Source organism: Dermacentor andersoni, chromosome 2 (genome assembly GCF_023375885.2).
Source record: "Dermacentor andersoni chromosome 2, qqDerAnde1_hic_scaffold, whole genome shotgun sequence".
NCBI lineage: Eukaryota > Metazoa > Arthropoda > Arachnida > Ixodida > Ixodidae > Dermacentor > Dermacentor andersoni.
In genome coordinates this window covers 124,449,314-124,469,478 of record NC_092815.1, presented here as the reverse complement: position 1 = coordinate 124,469,478, position 20,165 = coordinate 124,449,314, and the positions used below count along the sequence as shown (strand labels likewise).

The following is a 20,165-nucleotide window of genomic DNA, read 5'->3' as shown; positions in this document are numbered from 1 at the left end:
CAGTATCCAGAACGAAGATCAATAGAAGAGAAATAGCTGGAACCGTGGAGGCAGTCAAGGGCGTCGTCTATACGTGGGAGCGGGTAGACGTCTTTCTTAGTAATGTTGTTCAGATGACGGTAGTCTACACAGAAGCGCCACGTGCCATCCTTCTTCTTAACCAACACTACAGGTGACGCCCAGGGACTCGAAGAAGGTTCAATGATGTTTTTGTCTAGCATTTTGTTCACTTCGCTTTGAATAACTTGGCGTTCCGACGCAGAAACTCGGTACGGTCGTCGGTGAATAGGAGTAGCATCGCCAGTAAGAATCCGATGCTTGACCGCGAGCGTCTGGCCTAAAGGGCGATCGTCGAAGTCGAAAATATCTCTGTAGGCCGATAATACTCGATAAAGGTCTTCAGCCTGCGCAGAAGACAGGTCCGTCGCAACCATTTTCTGTATCTTGGGATCGGCGGCCGAGGCTGGCACGAGAGACCTGCTAAGCTCGCAAGAAGGATCGGTTGATAAATTTGCCACGTGATGGTCGCCGAGACGATCAACGTTGGCAAGGCAAATACCTTGTGGTAGAATTTGCTTCGCCAATCCAAAGTTAAAGATAGGCATGAAAGTGCGGTTCGCAGTAACAGTAAGTATACTGTGAGGCACGGTAACGTCATACTGTAGTGGAATGTTGCGCAGAGGAGTGACGAGGTACTCGCCATCAGGGACTGGTGGGGAAGACAAGAGTTCAATATAGGCTATTGATTTTGGCAGCAGGCAAATAAAGCCAGTGGGGCGTAGGCGGCACTGGGGTGCGTCAGAAGGTTCTGCGAGAATCGGTAACTCAAGGCGAAGGGTACTGGCAGAGCAGTCAATAAGAGCAGAATGCGCGGAGAGAAAATCGAGGCCGAGAATGAGGTCGTGGGGGCAATGAGCAAACACGGTGAAGAGGACAGGAGTGTGGCGGCCGGCGATGCTAACACGTGCCGTACAGATGCCGATGATATGCACAGTACCACCATCCGCAACGCGGACGACGCGTGCCGACGCTGGGGTGAGGAGCTTGTTCAGTCGTCGTCGGAAGGCAGCACTCATAATAGAAAGATGTGCCCCTGTGTCGATGAGTGCCGTGACAGGATATCCATCAACGTCAACGTCAAGAAGGTTTTGGTTCGTGTTTAACGTGAGCAGAGGATTTGAGGGCAGTGTCGACAACGCAGCTTCACCTCCAGAAGCTGCAGTGCCTAGTTTTCCGGCTGGGCCCGGGAGGTGATAGGCGGCGAAGAGAAGCGGCGGGGTTGGGGCGAACGGGACTGACGGCGTCGAGGTGAGGGCGAGCGGCTGTAGCGAAGGTTCGGAAGAGGAGCATCAGCGGCAGTGGGTTCACGGCGGGTGGCATAGGGAACAGAAGGTCCAAAGGTGCGGGAGTAAGAGGCGGCGTATGTCCGAGGAGGCGGGGGCCATCGGTTGCGGCAGTGACGAGCGACGTGGCCGATACGACAGCAGTGAAAGCAGATTGGTCTGTCATCAGGGGTACGCCAATCGGACGGGTTGCGGCGAAATGGGCGGAAAAGGACTGTCGGGGACGAGGAGGGCCGGTGGAGAACTGGGGAACGCTGGGTTGAGATGTTGAACACACGGAGTTCAGACCCATGTTCTCAAATTCTTGTCGGACTACGGCCTGAATCATGGCAATCGTGGTTGCTGGCGGATCGGGAGGCGTCGTGGAGAAAGCTGGCGAACAGGCGGCCTCAAGCTCGCGGCGAACAATACGGGTGACGTCGTCACAGGTGGTGGCCTGACGCGATCGACCCTCACATGTCGACGTAGCAGCGGTGTTGGGTAGCCGCGTGATGTGGTGTGTGATACGACGGCTCTTGGCTTGTTCAAGGCGAAGGCATTCTTTAATGATGTCGTCGATTGTCGAGAGATTGCCGAAAACAAGCAAATTGAAAGCGTCGTCGGCGATGCCTTTTAGGACATGTGACACTTTATCTGATTCAGACATAGCATCGTCAGCTTTGCGGCATAGAGCCAAGACGTCGAAGATGTAGGAAACGTACGGCTCTGTAGATGTCTGAACGCGAGACGCAAGAGCCTTTCTTGTGGCAACCTTGCGGCCAATGGGGTCGCCGAACAGTTCCCGTAGCTTTTCTTTGAAAGAGTCCCAACTGCTGATCTCTTGGTCATGCGTCTGGTACCACACGCGTGGCGTGCCGCCAAGATAAAAGATGACATTGGCGAGCATAATGGTTGGGTCCCACCTGTTATTAGCGCTGGCATGTTGATATAGCTTGAGCCATTCGTCAACGTCCTGTCCCTCCAGGCCAGAGAACACACCAGGGTCGCGATGTTGGGCAACCGTGACGACGGGAGCAGTCGGACCAGCCGAAGCTGTTGCAGAGGCGGGCTCGTCACCGGGAGGCATGGTGACAAGCTCGACGTACCGACCACTCCGGAGTTCCGTGGCGAGGACGGGGATCGCTGACCTCCACCAGAATGTTACGTGTAGAAAGACACAGACAAAAGAGGCTATTTACAGACTATTTGCACTAGAATGGAGCCAGAGCGCCAGGCCGACATTCACTCGCGGCAAGGGCACAGACCCACTTCGTCGTCGTCCTCACGGCGGCTCGTCTCTCGGGTATTTACCGATCATATCGTAATAATATCATGGTCGTGTTGCATACCGCGTTTTTCTCTAAAGGTTGAGGCCGGTACTAAAAAGATACTCTTAAGCAAATGTCGTCGATAGCTGGCCGCGGAAGTGACAATCGTCTCCTTGACACATCAATTATTGAGATAATAGGTTCGCACCCAAATGTTGACCAGTTGCCGGTCACTCTTGCTTGGGTGGCCTGGATATATAGCTGTTTCAGTCATCTGTTGCAGTGACTAAAAGAGGTCCTTTCAGATAGCTAATCGCATTAATCGTGCGCGTTAATTCCTACGTGCTTTAACAGCAAGGCCCACAAACTTAAGTAAATTTATAGAAGTCACATACACTATGGAACATATAAAGGGAGTGAAAATGCATGCAAATACAAAGAATATTGTGCCCTTTGCATATTTTGGGCTTAATTTACTAAATACGTGCGTTCGAATGATTTGGAGGTGCGCAGAACACGGACACTCAACACCCACGCGTGTCTTGGAAGCGCATCTGTACTCAACATGATGATGATGATTTCCTTGGCATCCTCTTTGAAACGGCGTGGTGGCTGATGGTCACCTAGCTTGGTTGAACTAATCCAGTTTTTCTACAGCTATTCAAGCCAAACGTTTTCCCAACTTTCCTAGATGTATCATGATTAAATCATCTATCAACTATCACGAACACGTGTCATGTGGCTGATGTGGATGAAGCTCGTGACGTGGCGTCGCAGCCAATGAGAAGTTAGGTGTCGTTTTGTTGCTACAGACACCACCTGCTCTTTAGCTGAGTGGGCCATTTGACGCTTTCGCATAAAAATAAATAAATAAACCCAAATTCATGTGTTGAGATATTCCTCAATGTCCAAGCCTGTTCCCAATTGCTCATGCTGCCTTCTTCGCGAATAAAGAGGTCTGAATGGCGGCTTGATTTAAGACGTTTCATTCTTGAGAGAGAAGTGGTTCTTGTGGGGAAAGGAGGAAAGGCTGGCACTATCTTCTGCAACCCATGCGGGAGCACGGCTCAGCGCCATTCATTCGTGAAAACGTACTTAGACGACTGTATTGTGATATCACTTCTCAAATGACTCAGACCTAAAATCTACCTTATTTATATAGCCGCCTGCTTGCACTAATATGGGACATGACTAGTGATCTTGATTTGCTTCAGAACGACCAGGTTGATAAATTTTTTAACTGCAAGTTGCCACTTAATACTTCAGAAAATGCTTTTTGCATTGAAACATATATAGAGTATATCGGGACAATAATAATCAGAACAAGAGAACTCTATTATTTTGGCAAATGCTTTTACTCAGGAAGTGTATCATATATTCAGGATTGATTTTCAGAACGATGAAACGTGTGCATGAGAAGTTCGTGTTGTAAATAAAATCGAGCAGGTGACACGCACCGATTGAAATCGATGTGAAGAAATTGGCAGCCCAGTCCGACGACTGAAAGCAAGAATGAAAACGCGGTCTATCAACATTGCGCGGAGGCGACATGGCGCAACACAGCATGCGAGATCACTTCGGGCACGTAGCAGGAACTGCGCCCTAGTAAACCAGGAGAGTCACAACTCTAGCGCAATCAGGAACAGCGGCCGGAGCGTCACCCCGGCGTCGCAGATTGCCGGTGCGCGAAGATGAAATTGACGGCAAACTGTCGGCATTTATACGGCCAATGAAACGGTTAAATGTATACTATGCTTTTTCTACCCCTTTTGCTCTTGCTTCACAAGCCCACACAGCCTGCTTGCTTGCTTGGGGCAGAAAATTGTGTTCATTTGGTGCCGCCACCAACTTCTTTGCTTCTGACCGTCAGTGGTGGGACGTCACTGACACTTACACTAAAAAAAAGATTAAAGAACGCGAGTTAGTACGGCATACACAAATATAAAGTACGCGTATACCTAAATATATGCGGAAAATCACGGCAACGCCGACGCCAACGGCCAACATTATCCTGCCGTGTCGATATAATTCCTCCCGCAATAATATATGCGCAACCTCCCAGCAAGGCTGACGCCGAGGCGAATATTCGCATGCAGTGTTCATATCATCAATATGACAATAAAAATTATGCAGATCCTACGCACATGTTAAAGACTATGCGAAGAGAAGCTGTAGTGAAGCGTGTAATTAAACCGTATACAAATAACGCTGAGGAATATAGAGTTACGTTTACTTATATAACTTTTCTTTTATAACAAAGCTGTTAGAGCGACTAGAAGCACTCGGAAAAGCTGCATGCATGTTTTCATCGTAGTCCTCGGAAATGTAGACCATTCGTAGATCTTACATTTAGGGAAATTGGTAGGCGCTTTATGGGTGACGAGCAGGCAGATTCTCAAGTGGGTGGGTTAATTATGGATTCAATAAAAATTGCTCAAACATCTTTCTCGGCCTGTTTTGAAACACGAAGTTTCTATGCTGCCCTGCGAGAACAAAAAGTTGAAGCAATTCTACATCTGTACAACATGGTGTCTAGGTTATGGATAACGCGCTGGAAAATTTGGAGGGTGTAGGTTCGCAGTTATGGACGTTAAAAATAACTGAATACTCGTTTTCTTCCATAGCTTAGCTGGCCCTCGCTTTCACCGAGTAATATAAACAAGATGTCTCGTTTAGTTATTTGTGATAACCGGGAAGCGTGCGACAAACATCGTATAACGCACGAAAATAACGAAAAAAAAAAGGCTGTTCAGTATCTAATTTGCAACATTCCTAATGAAGCCAGTAACGCTAAAAATTCGCCAGACATGTCACATAAGATCCTGCCCCCATTAGAACAAAATTTAAAATCGGTGTCATGTGTAGTTCTCATAGGTCTTTGGGAAACCTTGCAGATAACGGCCTTATATAGATCTGGTACGCTGATATTACATTTGATTGGAAGGGGGAGGAATTTTATGTGTAATGTCTGTCGAAAGTTTAGCTTTCAATGCTTCATTAGGAACGTTGCAAATGTAATGCTGAACCGCCAATTGTTTTATTTTCCTGTGTTATACAATGTTTGTGTGCGCTTCCCGGTCCCCATAGATAACTAAACGGGACATGTTATTTACGTTCGGTGAAAGCAAGAACCAGCTAGGCTATGAGTAATGTGTAGGCAATTTTAAAGTTGGTGGTTGAACTGCGGGACTTGAATAAATTCTGCAGGCATACACGCCCAAGCGTTATAGGCCTCTTTTACGAACGGCGCCGAATTTAGTCCGCTGCCATTGGAGACATAAATTTCCCCTAAATTGAATTTTCACGAAAATGGGGAAAGCTTTACGTTACGCTAAGTTAAACGTGCGTGGTTTCACTTTCAATTACAGCCTCTGTAAAACATTTCTTATGCGAGTGCTCTAATAAGTCGTACGACGGTTATTTGCTACGTTTCCCAGTGTTCCGAGAGAACTACCTCTACGTCACACGAAGTGTGCATTTGGTGGTAAATGAGGCGGGAATGTTATGTGCAATGTGGGGTGTAGCTTTTCGCCTGATTAGCTGCTTGGCAAGCCATTGATGACCTCTCGTTTTTTCACTAATTCCATCGGTTATACGAGGTTTGTAGCAGTATTTCCCGATGTCCTCAGTGAATTATGCAAGCCACCTTTTCTATATACCGTGAAAAATAAGGGGAAGGTTATGGGTGAGGTTAAAGCATAAAGTTATAATTAAGTGGGCGGGTTAAATTCGGTCCTTCAATGAATTACATACGCAAGCGCTGCAGAGCGCTATAAGTGTGTTTTACTAACGGCGCAGGATTTAGCCCGCTGCCCTGCAAGAACTAAAAATGTCATATTTGTATGAGAAGTAAATGTCTGTGGAATAAATACAGCCTTGGTGAAAATTACGTTAGAAAATGCTCAATAGTGTTTTATGGTCATGTTAGGCGATGTTTCTCACTGTCTAAGCAGAAATCTACAACAAGCCTACATTTGGTGGAAACGAGGTCATCTTATACGTAATGCGTGGCGAAAATTTCACGATTCTAGCTTAATTAGAAGCGTTGTAAACATTTGCTCAACCTTCTCCCTTTCCCAAGTTTCATGCGTTATACGAGGTTCAGAACAAGTTTTACTAGTTTCCCCAGTGAACTAAATAAAAGCACCTTGTTTACATTTGGAGAAAATGAAAGGTGAATTATGGCTGATGTGTAGGCCAAGTTGGAAATATGTGGGTTAATTGTAGCGTTTGCAACAAATTACGTATGCTAGTAGCACTCCGGAGCGTGCGTAATAAGTGTGTTTTACGAACGGCGCAGAATTGATTACGCTGCCCTGTGACAGGTATAAGTACTGCCAAGACCAAATTAAGAGGAATAGGGGAGAAGGGAGAAGCAGAAGGCAGGGAGGTTAACCAGAATAACGTCCGGTTGGCTACCCTACACCAGGGGAATGGGAAAGGGGGAAACAAAGATGACAGGGAGAGCGAGGAGGGAAGGAAAGAAGGAAATTAGCGGTCAGTTCGCTGACGCGTGTGGGTCTAATATAAATTGCATTAATAGTCACAGACGTTCGCACAAGCCCGTCGTCCTCAAGAAGCATAAGAGCGCCTTCACCGCTTTATGGTCCGACGAGCGATGGAGGCGGTGTTCCAGCAGCACCTGCACAGAAAGCGGTCGATTGTCCAGCGTTTGGTGAGCGTTGGCAAGTTCTTGTCTTTCTGGGGCATATCGTGGACAGTGGCACAGCAGGTGGTCGATATTTTCTTCGGTGCTGCAGACCTCGCATGCTGCACTGTCGGTCACTCCAATTAATGTAGAGTATGCCTTTATGAAGGCAACTCCATACCAAAGGCGAAAGAGAAGCGTAGCTTCACGTCGAGGAAGTCCGAGGGGGGGTTGGAGTTGCAGGGAGGGATTTAATCGACGCAGTCATGAAAGTCGTAGGTTTAGCGAGTTCCACTCGGTCAGTGAGAGACTGCGTGCCAGGTGTCGAAGCTGCCTTGCGGCGTCTGTCCTCGAAAACGGAATTGGAACGCTGTGCTCTTCTTGATGTGCTGTGCGAGCAGCGTTATCGGCGGAATCATTGCCACTGATTCCACAATGGCCAGGTACCCATTCAAGAACGACCTCGTGATAAGTGGAATAGGGGGAACATTGCAGGCTGTTATCTTGCGAAAGTAAATATCTGTTCCTGAAAGTCTGCTGAATAAGCGCTCGAAAGCGCTATTTGCGGGCATGGTGTGAAGCTGGCTAGTCATTGTGCATGAAGCATAATAATGTTGATGGTTTTCTTGGATGCAAATCTGGTTCTTTTGTTTAAAGAAAGTGAACTTTTTATTGCAACTACTCGAAAGCAACAGCTCCGCTAGGAAATTGTTTGTGATCCTGCAAAGCAGCAACAGTGTGCTCTTTCTTATATTTGATTTACTTATCTATATTTTGTTTTGGCTCGTATGACCTCAATGATGGAGGAAGAAAACTTGCTTCCTCCGTTTTTCGTACATACGCTTGGAGGAAGGAATCCTTATTTTCTTCTTACATGTATACAAGAACAAGGTAAGGAGCTGGGCACTGCGTTTCGTGTTTCTGCTATGGCCCACCAGATGGCGATACGCTACTATAGTGAACCTGTCGGTGACGCGTGTTTTATTCGAACACTTGGGAAGCGTGGCCTGCTGCGTGTTGTGACTCTCACGCTTGCGGTGCTGCAAACCACTATACTGCCGACGAGATGTCATCGATGACAGGAAATTGTGGTTGACAACAGTGCCGAAACATTAGCGACAGTAGCGACATCTCAGTGTGACACTGAAAGGCAAGCGGGGCCCGGCACGCGTCCATGCGCATTCGGAAACCAAGCTTCAGGCGGGACTAGTAGGCTGAGAAAATTATGCCAAAATATCGTCATTTTTATCTGACACGGGAATTAGAGTGAAGAGAAAGAGAATACAAATGTGAAATAGAACAAGTTTACTCCTCAGACGATGCAAAAATAATGTATAACTACCCCCGCAAACAAGTTAAACTTCACTTAAAACTTAGTGTTGAGCAGCAGGCGTCAACGATATTCCTTTTTTCTTTGCAGAAGCGCCGAACATGAAACGCGTGCCCGCGAGTGAGGACGCACTGCAAAAGCACAAACAAGGGTATGTACTCGGAAAGCGGCTCGTGTTTGAAGAACATTCAAGGAGAAAAGCGAGCAGCAGATAGGTCAGCACTCAGCCGGGCATTCGGTCACGTGCGCACAAAGCAAGTGCCCAGCAGGACGCAACTGTAATAAAAGAAGGTGTCATTCAAAAAGCTGGCAACACCGGCTTAATTTCGGAAGATTCCGTAATGATTTTCACGTGTGTGGTCAGGCTTGGGTGTGTACTTCAGTGTGTGGACAAAGAACAGTCAGTTGAGCTGAAAGGACTGCGAAAGTGCCATGGCGATTTTGTTCGGTCATTAGATATGGGACCATGACAAGCGCGTGAAGGTTAAGATCGATGAAAAAAAAAAGAACGAACTCATCCCAAAATGACGGCACACGTGCACTGAATGATGCACCAAATTGTGCTGACTTCGGTCGTCTCGGAAAGACTCATGGATACACTTTCTTGCTTTTGGCTGCGGTTCAGAAACAGAAGCGATGACCCCGAGTCGTCAGTTTTCATGTGAGATGGTGGCCCATTCTCTCTCGTATAGACATAGCTTGGAAATGCAGGGCCCGCATCGCATAAACATAACCGCAAAACGCGCCGCTCCCCTTCAGGGCGGCAGCCTCCTGGTAAGATTGAGCGGTCGCTCGGGCTTGCGCTAAGCTCCAGCAGAAGCGTGCTTCCAGTTGTGAAGACAACGGGAGATAGATGAAGTCTCTCCCGTCAAAGGCTCCCCAGATTAAAGATCATCGATGATGGCGTAGTACAAAGGCTCTGCTGCTTTTCACTAGCCACCGGTAAGCCAACTGAGAAACCGCGAGGAAACACAGAAGATCAGCAAAAGCCTGCGAGATGACAGATTAAGCGCCCGCTTTCTAAAAGAAGGCGCCGATAGGAAGGTTAGACTGTGTTGGAACAAAGAGAACTTGGGAATTTTCTTTGGTTCTTTATTTCTCGCCATAGGGATGTCGGGGCGCGTGCAGCGTAAGAAGCGCTATAGTAATAGCGTAGAAGAACGTCGTCGCAAAGTGGTTTAAGAGACAGAGTGAATAAGGATCAACTAGCAACAAAAAACGTTGAATAAGTACGACATTTGAAGCTGTTTACTTTCATATTCGGTTTGAAGTTACTTACGAAAACGCGAATCTAATAATCAGTTTAATAGACACATGCGAGCAACAATGTCAAAAGCATGATATATAATAGGAACATTGGAATATTACAAAACCCATTGGGGAACTGACGAAGGAAGCCTCCAGGTGCAGCTATTCCGAGTTTAGCAAAAAGCACACATATAAAGATAACACGAAAGGAACAGAATCTATGTGACAGCAGTGGGAGGTAAGGGCCAGTACGCCTTCGATGAGTAAATAACTTTATAATTAACAAAAATCAATGGCTCTGCACGAAGGTTGCCGTCTTATTTCAATCAGTCAAGTCCCTTTTCAGGTTGGAAAAAAAGAGTAAAGATGCCAAGAGAAAAGCAATGCCGTAGCAGTACTTAGCAGGCCTTTCTAGTCCTTTATGGTCAGCGGCGTATAAAAATCTAAATCAATACAATTTTTCAGCAACATATGCAATGATATTCATTGATCTTTTGAAACAGCTTGCGCGTCGCCAGTTTTCGCAAGTCTGTCATACCTTGCGGGCCATTCAAGTGGGAACAAAATGCCACAGTTTCGCCCGAAAGTCGAAGCATCGATTGCGATAGCAAACTAGCAGAAACCTATACGACGTAAGCATTGTAGTTTTACCGGCTGTATAAACTCGTAAAAATTGCATTGCTCGCTAAATTAACAACCATGGTGTCACGCGCGAACAATCAAACCAACACATCTCTTTTGATGAGCGCGGACACTCGCTGTCAAAGCGCTGGCGTGAAGAAGAGCGGCCGCAGCAGCGAGCGAATTGACCTTCGCGCTGCCTCTCGCTGTCTTTCGAACAGCGACAAGCCGGTGCATACAAAGCTATGACCACTCGTGCACCTTGACTCTGTACTCATCGCAGATTGCTTTCAAGATAGGGCCCACGTGGCCCACGCTTTGCTTCTCGGTTTTTCATGATACAGCCTCCCCATGATGCGCAACGCCTGCAAAGCAAACCTGCATGCGTGCACTCCAGGGAACACAAGCTCAAGATTAAAGGACATGTCTCGGTCTTCAGAAGTTTACGTCTACAGCGGCGACGATCGTCAAAGCGGGAGGTCGCCCTATATCAACGTGCATAACCATGGACGCTCTGAGGGCGCATATTCGACACGTTGCCCGGCTGATTCCTCCTCAACTTGTCTTTTTTACTTCCAGAAAGGCCGCACACAACTTCCATTCATATAACTGCGGCCGGTCGTAAAACTACATGCCAGCGCAGATCATAAGTGCGCCTCACCATATCAGGTATAACGAAGGAAACTAAGATGTCGTCAGTTGCCTTCCAATTAATAGCTCAAATTACTAAATTACATGAGATACACAACGGCCGCCTACATGTTTATAACGATGGCTCAGTCACGAGTGCAGTCGCCGCGTTGGTGATTTCGACAAGATTTGTCAAGACCTGTGAAAGTACAACTCAAAACGCCTCACTTAACATCAGTGCCCTCTCTCCATGGCCAAGCTTCTGTGATTTCGCCAAAGCAGCCCTCCAAAGTTTACTCTCCGCTCTATGTCAGGTACCATATGGGGAGGTTGTCGCAGAGATCAGACAGGTCCATCATCGTGCAATTGAGAAAGTGCTCGCGATAATATGTGAGTGGTTGCCTAGTCACTGGGGCATCCATGGAAACAATCATCATCATCATCATCATCATCAGCCTGATTACGCCCACTGCAGGGCAAAGGCCTCTCCCATACTCCTCCAACTACCCCGGTCATGTACTAATTGTGGCCATGTTGATCCTCCAAACTTCCTAATCTCATCTGCCCACCTAACTTTCTGTCGCCCCCTGCTACGCTTCCCTTCCCTCGGAATCCAGTCGGTAACCCTTAATGACCATCGGTTATCTTCCCTCCTCATTACATGTCCTGCCCATGCCCATTTCTTTTTCTTGATTTCAACTAAGATGTCATTAACGCGCGTTTGTTCCCTCACCCAATCTGCTCTTTTCTTATCCCTTAACGTTACACCTATCATTCTTCTTTCCATAGCTCGTTGCGTCGTCCTCAATTTAAGTAGAACCCTTTTCGTAAGCCTCCAGGTTTCTGCCCCGTACGTGAGTACTGGTAAGACACAGCTGTTATACACTTTTCTCTTGAGGGATAATGGCAACCTGCTGTTCATGATCTGCGAATGCCTGCCAAACGCACCCCAGCCCATTCTTATTCTTCTGATTATTTCACTCTCATGATCTGGATCAGCAGTCACTAACTGTCCTAAGTAGATGTATTCTCTTACCACTTCCAGTGCCTCGCTACCTATCGTAAACTGCTGTTCCCTTCCAAGACTGTTAAACATTACTTTAGTTTTCTGCAGATTCATTTTTAGTCCCACCCTTCTGCTCTGCCTCTCCAGATCAGTGAGCATGCATTGCAGTTGGTCCCCTGAGTTACTAAGCAAAGCAATATCATCAGCGAAGCGCAAGTTACTAAGGTATTCTCCATTTACTCTTATCCCCAATTCTTCCCAATCCAGGTCTCTGAATACCTCCTGTAAACACGCTGTGAATAGCATTGGAGAGATCGTATCTCCCTGCCTGACGCCTTTCTTTATTGGGATTTTGTTGCTTTCTTTATGGAGGAGTACAGTGGCTGTGGAACCGCTATAGATATCTTTCAGTATTTTTACATACGGCTCGTCTACACCCTGATTCCGCAATGCCTCCATGACTGCTGAGGTTTCGACTGAATCAAACGCTTTCTCGTAATCAATGAAAGCTATATATAATGGTTGGTTATATTCCGCACATTTCTCTATCACCTGATTGATAGTGTGAATATGATCTATTGTTGAGAAGCCTTTACGGAATCCTGCCTGGTCCTTTGGTTGACGGAAGTCTAAGGTGTTCCGGATTCTATTTGCAATTACCTTAGTAAATACTTTGTAGGCAACAGACAGTAAGCTGATCGGTCTATAATTTTTCAAGTCTTTGGCGTCGCCTTTCTTATGGATTAGGATTATGTTAGCGTTCTTCCAAGATTCCGGTACGCTCGAGGTCTTGAGGCATTGTGTATACAGGGTGGCCAGTTTTTCTAGGACAATCTGCCCACCATCCTTCAGCAAATCTGCTGTTACCTGATCCTCCCCAGCTGCCTTCCCCCTTTGCATAGCTCCCAAGGCTTTCTTTACTTCTTCCGGCGTTACTTCTGGGATATCGAATTCCTCTAGATTATTCTCTCTTCCATTATCATCGTGGGTGCCACTCGTACTGTATAAATCTCTATAGAACTCCTCAGCCACTTGAACTATCTCATCCATATTAGAAATGATATTGCCGGCTTTGTCTCTTAACGCATACATCTGATTCTTGCCAATTCCTAGTTTCTTCTTCACTGCTTTTAGGCTTCCTCCGTTCCTGAGAGCTTGTTCAATTCTATCCATGTTATGCTTCCTTATGTCAGCTGTCTTACGCTTGTTGATTAACTTCGAAAGTTCTGCCAGTTCTATTCTAGCTGTAGGGTTAGAGGCTTTCATACATTGGCGTTTCTTGATCAGATCTTTCGTCTCCTGCGATAGCTTACTGGTATCCTGTCTAACGGAGTTACCACCGACTTCTATTGCACACTCCTTAATGATGCCCACAAGATTGTCGTTCATTGCTTCAACACTAAGGTCCTCTTCGTGACTTAAAGCCGAATACCTGTTCTGTAGCTTGATCTGGAATTCCTCTATTTTCCCTCTTAGCGCTAACTCATTGATCGGCTTCTTATGTACCAATTTCTTCCGTTCCCTCCTCAGGTCTAGGCTAATCCGAGTTCTTACCATCCTGTGGTCACTGCAGCGCACCTTACCGAGCAGGTCCACATCTTGTATGATGCCAGGGTTAGCGCAGAGTATGAAATCTATTTCATTTCTAGTCTCGCCGTTCGGGCTCCTCCATGTCCACTTTCGGCTATACCGCTTGCGGAAGAAGGTATTCATTATCCGCATATTATTCTGTTCTGCAAACTCTACTAATAACTCTCCCCTGCTATTCCTAGTGCCTATGCCATATTCCCCCACTGCCTTGTCTCCAGCATGCTTCTTGCCTACCTTGGCATTGAAATCGCCCATCAGTATAGTGTATTTTGTTTTCACTCTACCCATCGCCGATTCCACGTCTTCATAGAAGCTTTCGACTTCCTGGTCATCATGACTGGATGTAGGGGCGTAGACCTGTACAGCCTTCATTTTGTACCTCTTATTAAGTTTCACAACAAGACATGCCACCCTCTCGTTAATGCTATAGAATTCCTGTATGTTACCAGCTATACTCTTATTAATCAGGAATCCGACTCCTAGTTCTCGTCTCTCCGCTAAGCCCCGGTAGCACAGGACGTGCCCGCTTCTTAACACTGTATATGCTTCTTTTGGCCTCCTAACTTCACTGAGCCCTATTATATCCCATTTACTGCCCTCTAATTCTTCCAATAGCACTGCTAGACTCGCCTCACTAAATAATGTTCTTGCGTTAAACGTTGCCAGGTTCATATTCCAATGGCGGCCTGTCCGGAGCCAGGGATTCTTAGCACCCTCTGCAGCGTCGCAGGTCTGACCGCCGCCGTGGTCAGTTGCTTCGCAGCTGCTGGGGACTGAGGGCCGGGGTTTGATTGTAGTGTTCATATAGGAGGTTGTGGCCAAGTACTGCACCAGGGTGGCCAATCCTGCTCTGGTGAGGGAGTGCGTTACCGGTTCTGGTCACCGGCATCAGGCCACACTCCAGGCCTGTTTATGCAATTTTATCAACACGCGGATTTATTATTATTATTTTTTTTTTTTTTTTTAATCCGGTGGAAAATTGCGCGGCACCGGGATTCGAACCACGGACCTCTTGCACGCGAGGCGGGTGTTCTACCTCTACGCCACCGCTGCACTTGGAAACAATCAAGAGGACGCATCTACCCGATCTGCTCAAGGCGGCGTCAGATGGCTGCCATTCCTCTTTCGAGATTCTAGCAAGCGAAAAAAGATTTACACGCTTGCGCATCACCTAGCATTGAACCGGTTGAATTCATCCTAAGGTACAAGCTTACGCCATCGAACATTGCATCGTAATTTATAACTTGATATTCCGTCGGACCTGTCACGACGTGACTCCACGCACCCTTCTAGCTCGTCTATGCATTGCAGTAGCATTTTCAAATGTGCACTCATTTCGCCGTGCTTATATTTTGTGGGAATAGGGGGCTGTTTATGGATGATGTGTCGGCAGAGATAAAAAGGCATAGTTTAGTTGCAGCCTTTGTAGTAAACTACGTATGCAAATCTCGGATAGTTGTGTTTATTAGAAGTGTCCCTTACGAAAGGAGAAGGCGGCTGTCTTGGGAGAACTATAATTGTCCTCGAAATTTATCAAAACATTATCTGTGATATGCGCGCGAATTTTATTGCGCATGAATAAATTACATACTTTGGGAACAATTTCACGCAGAAACTCCACTGGAGTTGTTAAGTATGCGCAAACACTGTGCAACTTGCTCATCGCCCCGCAGCGCAGTGCCATCAATCCTATCATACTTGATCGGTATAAACATTTATCAACCCTTATCGGTCGTTATCGACCTTATCGAACTACGTCCGACGGTTAACCATTATCGGCTATGAACCTTATCTGACTCCAGAGGACCCTTAATTTATCAGTCCTTATTGGTTGATATAAATTTATCGCAATCAATCCGACCATTCTCAACCCTTATCTGTTCTTATCAACCCTATTGGACATGATCCAACCTTTATCAACTATTATCGGTCCTCATCAACCTTATCGGACTTGATCCGACTCTTATCAACCCTTGCCGTTCCTTAAGAACCTTATCGGAATTGCACCCATCATTATTCTGATTGACATTAAGAGAAAGAAATGGAGTGGGCAGGCCATGTAATACGTAGGTTAGGTAACCAGTGGACCCTTAGGGTTAAAAATTAAATAATGGGGTTTTACGTGCCAAAACCACTTTCTGATTACGAGGCACGCTGCAGTGTAGGACTCCGGAAATTTCGACTACCTGGGGATCTTTAACGTGCACGAAATATAGGTACACGGATGTTTTCACATTTCGCCTTCATGAAAATGCGGCCGTCGTGGACAGGATTCGATACCGCGACTTCGTGCTCAGCAGCCCAACACCATAGCCACTGGGCAACCACGGCGGGTACCATACGGGTTACAGAATGGGTGCCAAGAGAAGGGATGCCCAGTCGAGGACGGCAGAAGACTAGGTAGGGTGATGAAATTAAGAAATTCACAGGCGCTAGCTGGAATCTGTTGGCGCAGGAAAGGGGTAATGGGAGATCGCAGGGAAAGGCTTTCGTCCTGCAGCGGACATAAGATAGGCTGATGATGATGATGAAGATGATGATGATGATTATAAACCGTTATCGCCCTTTATTACCTTATTCATCCGCGTCGTGATAAGCCCATATAACCCCTCATCACTCTTGATCATCCTTGTCAACTGATTGCAAATATATCAGTGTTAAGCGACGAGAAGTGAATGAGCCCTCACTGATCGTCGGCCGGACGGACTGCCCAACGATCTGTAAGGGCTCAAACACTTCGCGTCACTTAACAAGGATGAACAAGGGTGATGAGGGGTCTTATGGGTTTCGTGCCTGCTTGACATTAAAACTTGCGTGATGAGTGGGCGCAGGTCTGAGTATGAAGGCTCGGTATAGGTTGGCTAGTGTTCCTCGGCAGCAGCATCATCGTCAGAGGCGGTGTATACTATCGAGGCACCTCTAGGCACCTTGCGCTGGCATCACTGGAGTGATAAGGAACACCTCCAGATGCGTTGCAGGCATTGCGTCTCCAAGGTCCCTAGATAAAACTTGTTTTATCTAGGGACTTTATGCGCGTCGACGGTGCACAGTATCAGACCCACGGTAACTGTCAGCGATGGTCAGTGCCCGGTGCATTATGATGAAATAGGACTAGCTTGACGTTTGCTGTGTGTTATGCTCAGACTGGTGTGCGTACGCACACCGCAACTCAGCAGGAACGCTATTACAGTGTGTGCGCACAACGCTTGTGGCCAGCAGAGGGAGCTGAGGACGCTGCCCGGGCTGCCCCGCCGAGCCGATCTGCATGGCAGACGCGCAATCTGGCGTCGCTTCATCCGAGTGGGCGCATGCGCCGACTTGGAGTATTTAGGCGCCGCCATAAGCTTAAAGTAATACCCTGCGTAAATCATCGGCACCAATGACTTTCCGATTTTAAGCGAAAGCGTCGTGCCACTGGCAAATAATAATTCATCCAGAAAGCAGCGAAAACGGCGCGTTCTTGCATTTACTGAGGAGGTCGTCTGCTTTACGGAATGGGAGGCCATCAGGTACTCAGGGGTTGTGTGGTAACGTATCACACCACTACGCAGTACAACTGCAGCTATATACACTTGTTATTAAAGAACACCTCTGTCTGCACATGTGCAAATACCCGTTCAGAGCATGTATTCGCCGTCTTCCTCGAACTTGCTATCGGCCGCTATTCAGCATGCCGGCACGAATAGAGAGTTGTTCGGGCATTGGATCCAGCAGCGTTGGCTATTCACATACAGCAACTGCGCTGGTTTGTCTGATGCTAGTTATCCTCGAATTTCTCCTCTGCGCTGTGAGGGAGCGTCTCCATGAGGCATCGTGTCGGTCATCCGGTGGCAGATAGGCGACTGCCACAACGACGAGCGCCGTCAGCAAGGACTGTATTGCGGGGGCCGCGTCCTGTCGCCGTCCTAACAGGTGCGTCAACGCTATGTAGACCACGTTGTCGCCGACCATGGCGCAGGCGTAACCAATGAGGCCCGCCTCGCATCGCAGTATCACCGGGTACAGGCTGACGGTGAGAAAAAACAAGAACGCAACCGCAAGCGTCAGGGAGACACGCATACAAACGTATAGGACGTCCTGCCATGGCGAGGCTTCGTCTGTGTGCGCGGCGAAGGCGATGGCCGACGAAGCGGTGAAGACCATGGCGGAGATCGCTGCGGCTCGCCTGACTCCCCCGTAGTAGTCCAGGACCGGCCAGACAAAGACGAACTTGGGACCCAAGCCGATGAGCGTGGCGCTACGCACGTAGATGTCGCTGGTCAAGCCCCGTTCTTCGACGTGGTGGCTGTAGGCCCAGCTCAAGACAAGCCAGACGAAGACGAGTATAAATGTTCGTTCTCTGAGCCACACCGAACACAAGAGACCAACGTTCTCATCGGATAGCAGGTCGTCCTGCTCTCGCCTGTAGCTCTCCATCTCACGGCGTAACTGTCTGCGAGCGCCACTCTGCGACACCTTGTTGACACTGCATGCCCTGCGGACTACTCTCACGGCTTCTTCGATATTGTGCGTGGCCAGGAGCCAGGTGGGCGACTCCTCAACCACGTAGAAGCTGGCAAGGAGCACCAAGGCGAGCGTGGCGACAACAACCTGCGACAAGGCCCAGTCGAGCTGGTACGAGCGCACGAAGTACAGCAGTACCGGCACGAAGACGCTCGAGAGCGCCGGTGCGACGAAGCAGTAGAGCAGCCGGCGGGACGCCGTCGTCACTTCGTACAGGAGAACGTACTGCACGACCATGCACTTTGACAACACCGAGACCGCAGCCTGCGTCACGACGAACGTCTTAAAGTCGCTCGCCATGCTGCTGACCCCGAGCGTCAGCAGGAGTCCCGTGGTGCCGACGAAGGTGACCGTCTTACGCCCCGCCCGGTCCGGCGCCATGCCCATCAGCGGCAGCGAAAGGACGTTCGCGCAGACAACGACCACGTGGGCGACGTTGTTCAGCCAGCTCCGCTGGCACACGAGGTTCCACTCGCTGACGACGGTGTTGCCGTAGTCACTCAGGTTGAACTCCCAGGCGGCGCAGGGCACGACCCGAGCCGAGTCGCCCGCGTCGGGAGGCTCGCGCACCGTGCAGCGGCTGTAGTTCCCGTCGGCGTCCCGCGGAATAGCCAGCGCTTTCCACGCGTCCACGCTCGTGTTGGAGAAGCCGGGCGGCCGCGCGCACCAGTGGTCTAATTCGCGCATCGAACTTCTGAAGAGTCTCGCCTGGGTGAGTGCGATGGTGCCGGCGACCGCTGTGACGATGAGCATCCTCACTTGGAACACGCCGTCGCCGAACGGAACGCACACTCGAGCGCCGTCGGAACTTTGCCGACGGTGCAACTCTGTCTTTTTCGCCCGCAGCTCTGACTCCTTTGCTCCCGGGCAGTTCTCCGTCGCGTGCGCTTCGGGACCGCTTGCGGTGCTGAGATGATTCGAAATACGTTTGAACGACGGTATCCACGTAGTTCTTTCATGCATACTGGCCGGTGCTTCTTACTCCTCGAGGTGCTTCTTCTTTCTCGATGCGTCGCGTGCCACAGAGGGTGCTGCGGCCAGGTTGCAGAGAAATACGCGCGCGGCGCTCTTAGTTACTGTGATACAGCGATACGCCTTCATATGTGAGAGTACAAAAATATGTGTAAAAAGGAGCCGCCGGGCCCACCACAATATAAATGAAGCGAAGCCTGTTTCAATTAGCTAGGCATAGCAGTAGTAGAGGAGGACTGGGACATCGCTTTGTCGCCCGCAGCTGTTAGCTGCCTGCGTCACAACGACGTAGGCGATGTATGTTTTCCGAGTGAGTAATGCCGATTGAAGGCGCGTGCAGAGAGAAGTGCGACATACATCTCAATGCACTTAAGGCTTCATACCTCTAGTACCACAGTGGCACATACCCATTTGCATATATCTTCGGTGCAGAAGGTACTGCCATGCCAGTGCAGCAGTTATCAACGTAATTCATATTATAACATAATGACCCGCCACCTACCTTTCCCTGTATTTCCCACTTCCTCTTTCCCCAGTTAGGAGTAGCAGGCTAGAGACACGCGCTCCAGGCCGACCTCCCCTCCTTTTTCTTCATTAAAATCGCCTCCTCCTCCTCCTCATATTCTAGCACATCATCATCACCATCATCATCATCAGCCTGGTTATGCCCACTGCAGGGCAAAGGCCTCTCCCATACTTCTCCAACTACCCCGGCCATGTACTAATTGTGGCCATGTTGTCCCTGCAAACTTCTTAATCTCATCCGCCCACCTAACTTTCTGCCGCCCGCTGCTACGCTTTCCTTGCCTTGGAATCCATTCCGTAACTCTTAATGACCATCGGTTATCTTCCCTCCTCATTACGTGTCCTGCCCATGCCCATTTATTTTTCTTGATTTCAACTAAGATATCATTAACTCGCGTTTGTTCCCTCACCCAATCTGCTCTTTTCTTATCCCTTAACGTTACACCTATCATTCTTCTTTCCATAGCTCGTTGCGTCGTCCTCAATTTAAGTAGAACCCTTT

The 20,165-nt window shown here is 48.4% G+C and overlaps 1 protein-coding gene across 1 annotated transcript; it reads right to left on the bottom strand.

Annotated features, from left to right (window-relative positions):
* Positions 1-17,383: 17,383 nt before the first annotated feature.
* On the bottom strand, positions 17,384-18,919 carry LOC126541182 (beta-alanine transporter-like). The gene has a single exon (XM_050187867.3). The coding sequence runs from the start codon at positions 18,917-18,919 to the stop codon at positions 17,384-17,386; it is 1,536 nt and encodes a 511-aa protein (XP_050043824.2).
* Positions 18,920-20,165: the final 1,246 nt, after the last annotated feature.

Coding starts and splice junctions, on each gene's coding strand:
- LOC126541182 (XM_050187867.3), bottom strand. CDS start 18,919: ATGCTCATCGTCACAGCGGTCGCCGGCACCATCGCACTCACCCAGGCG.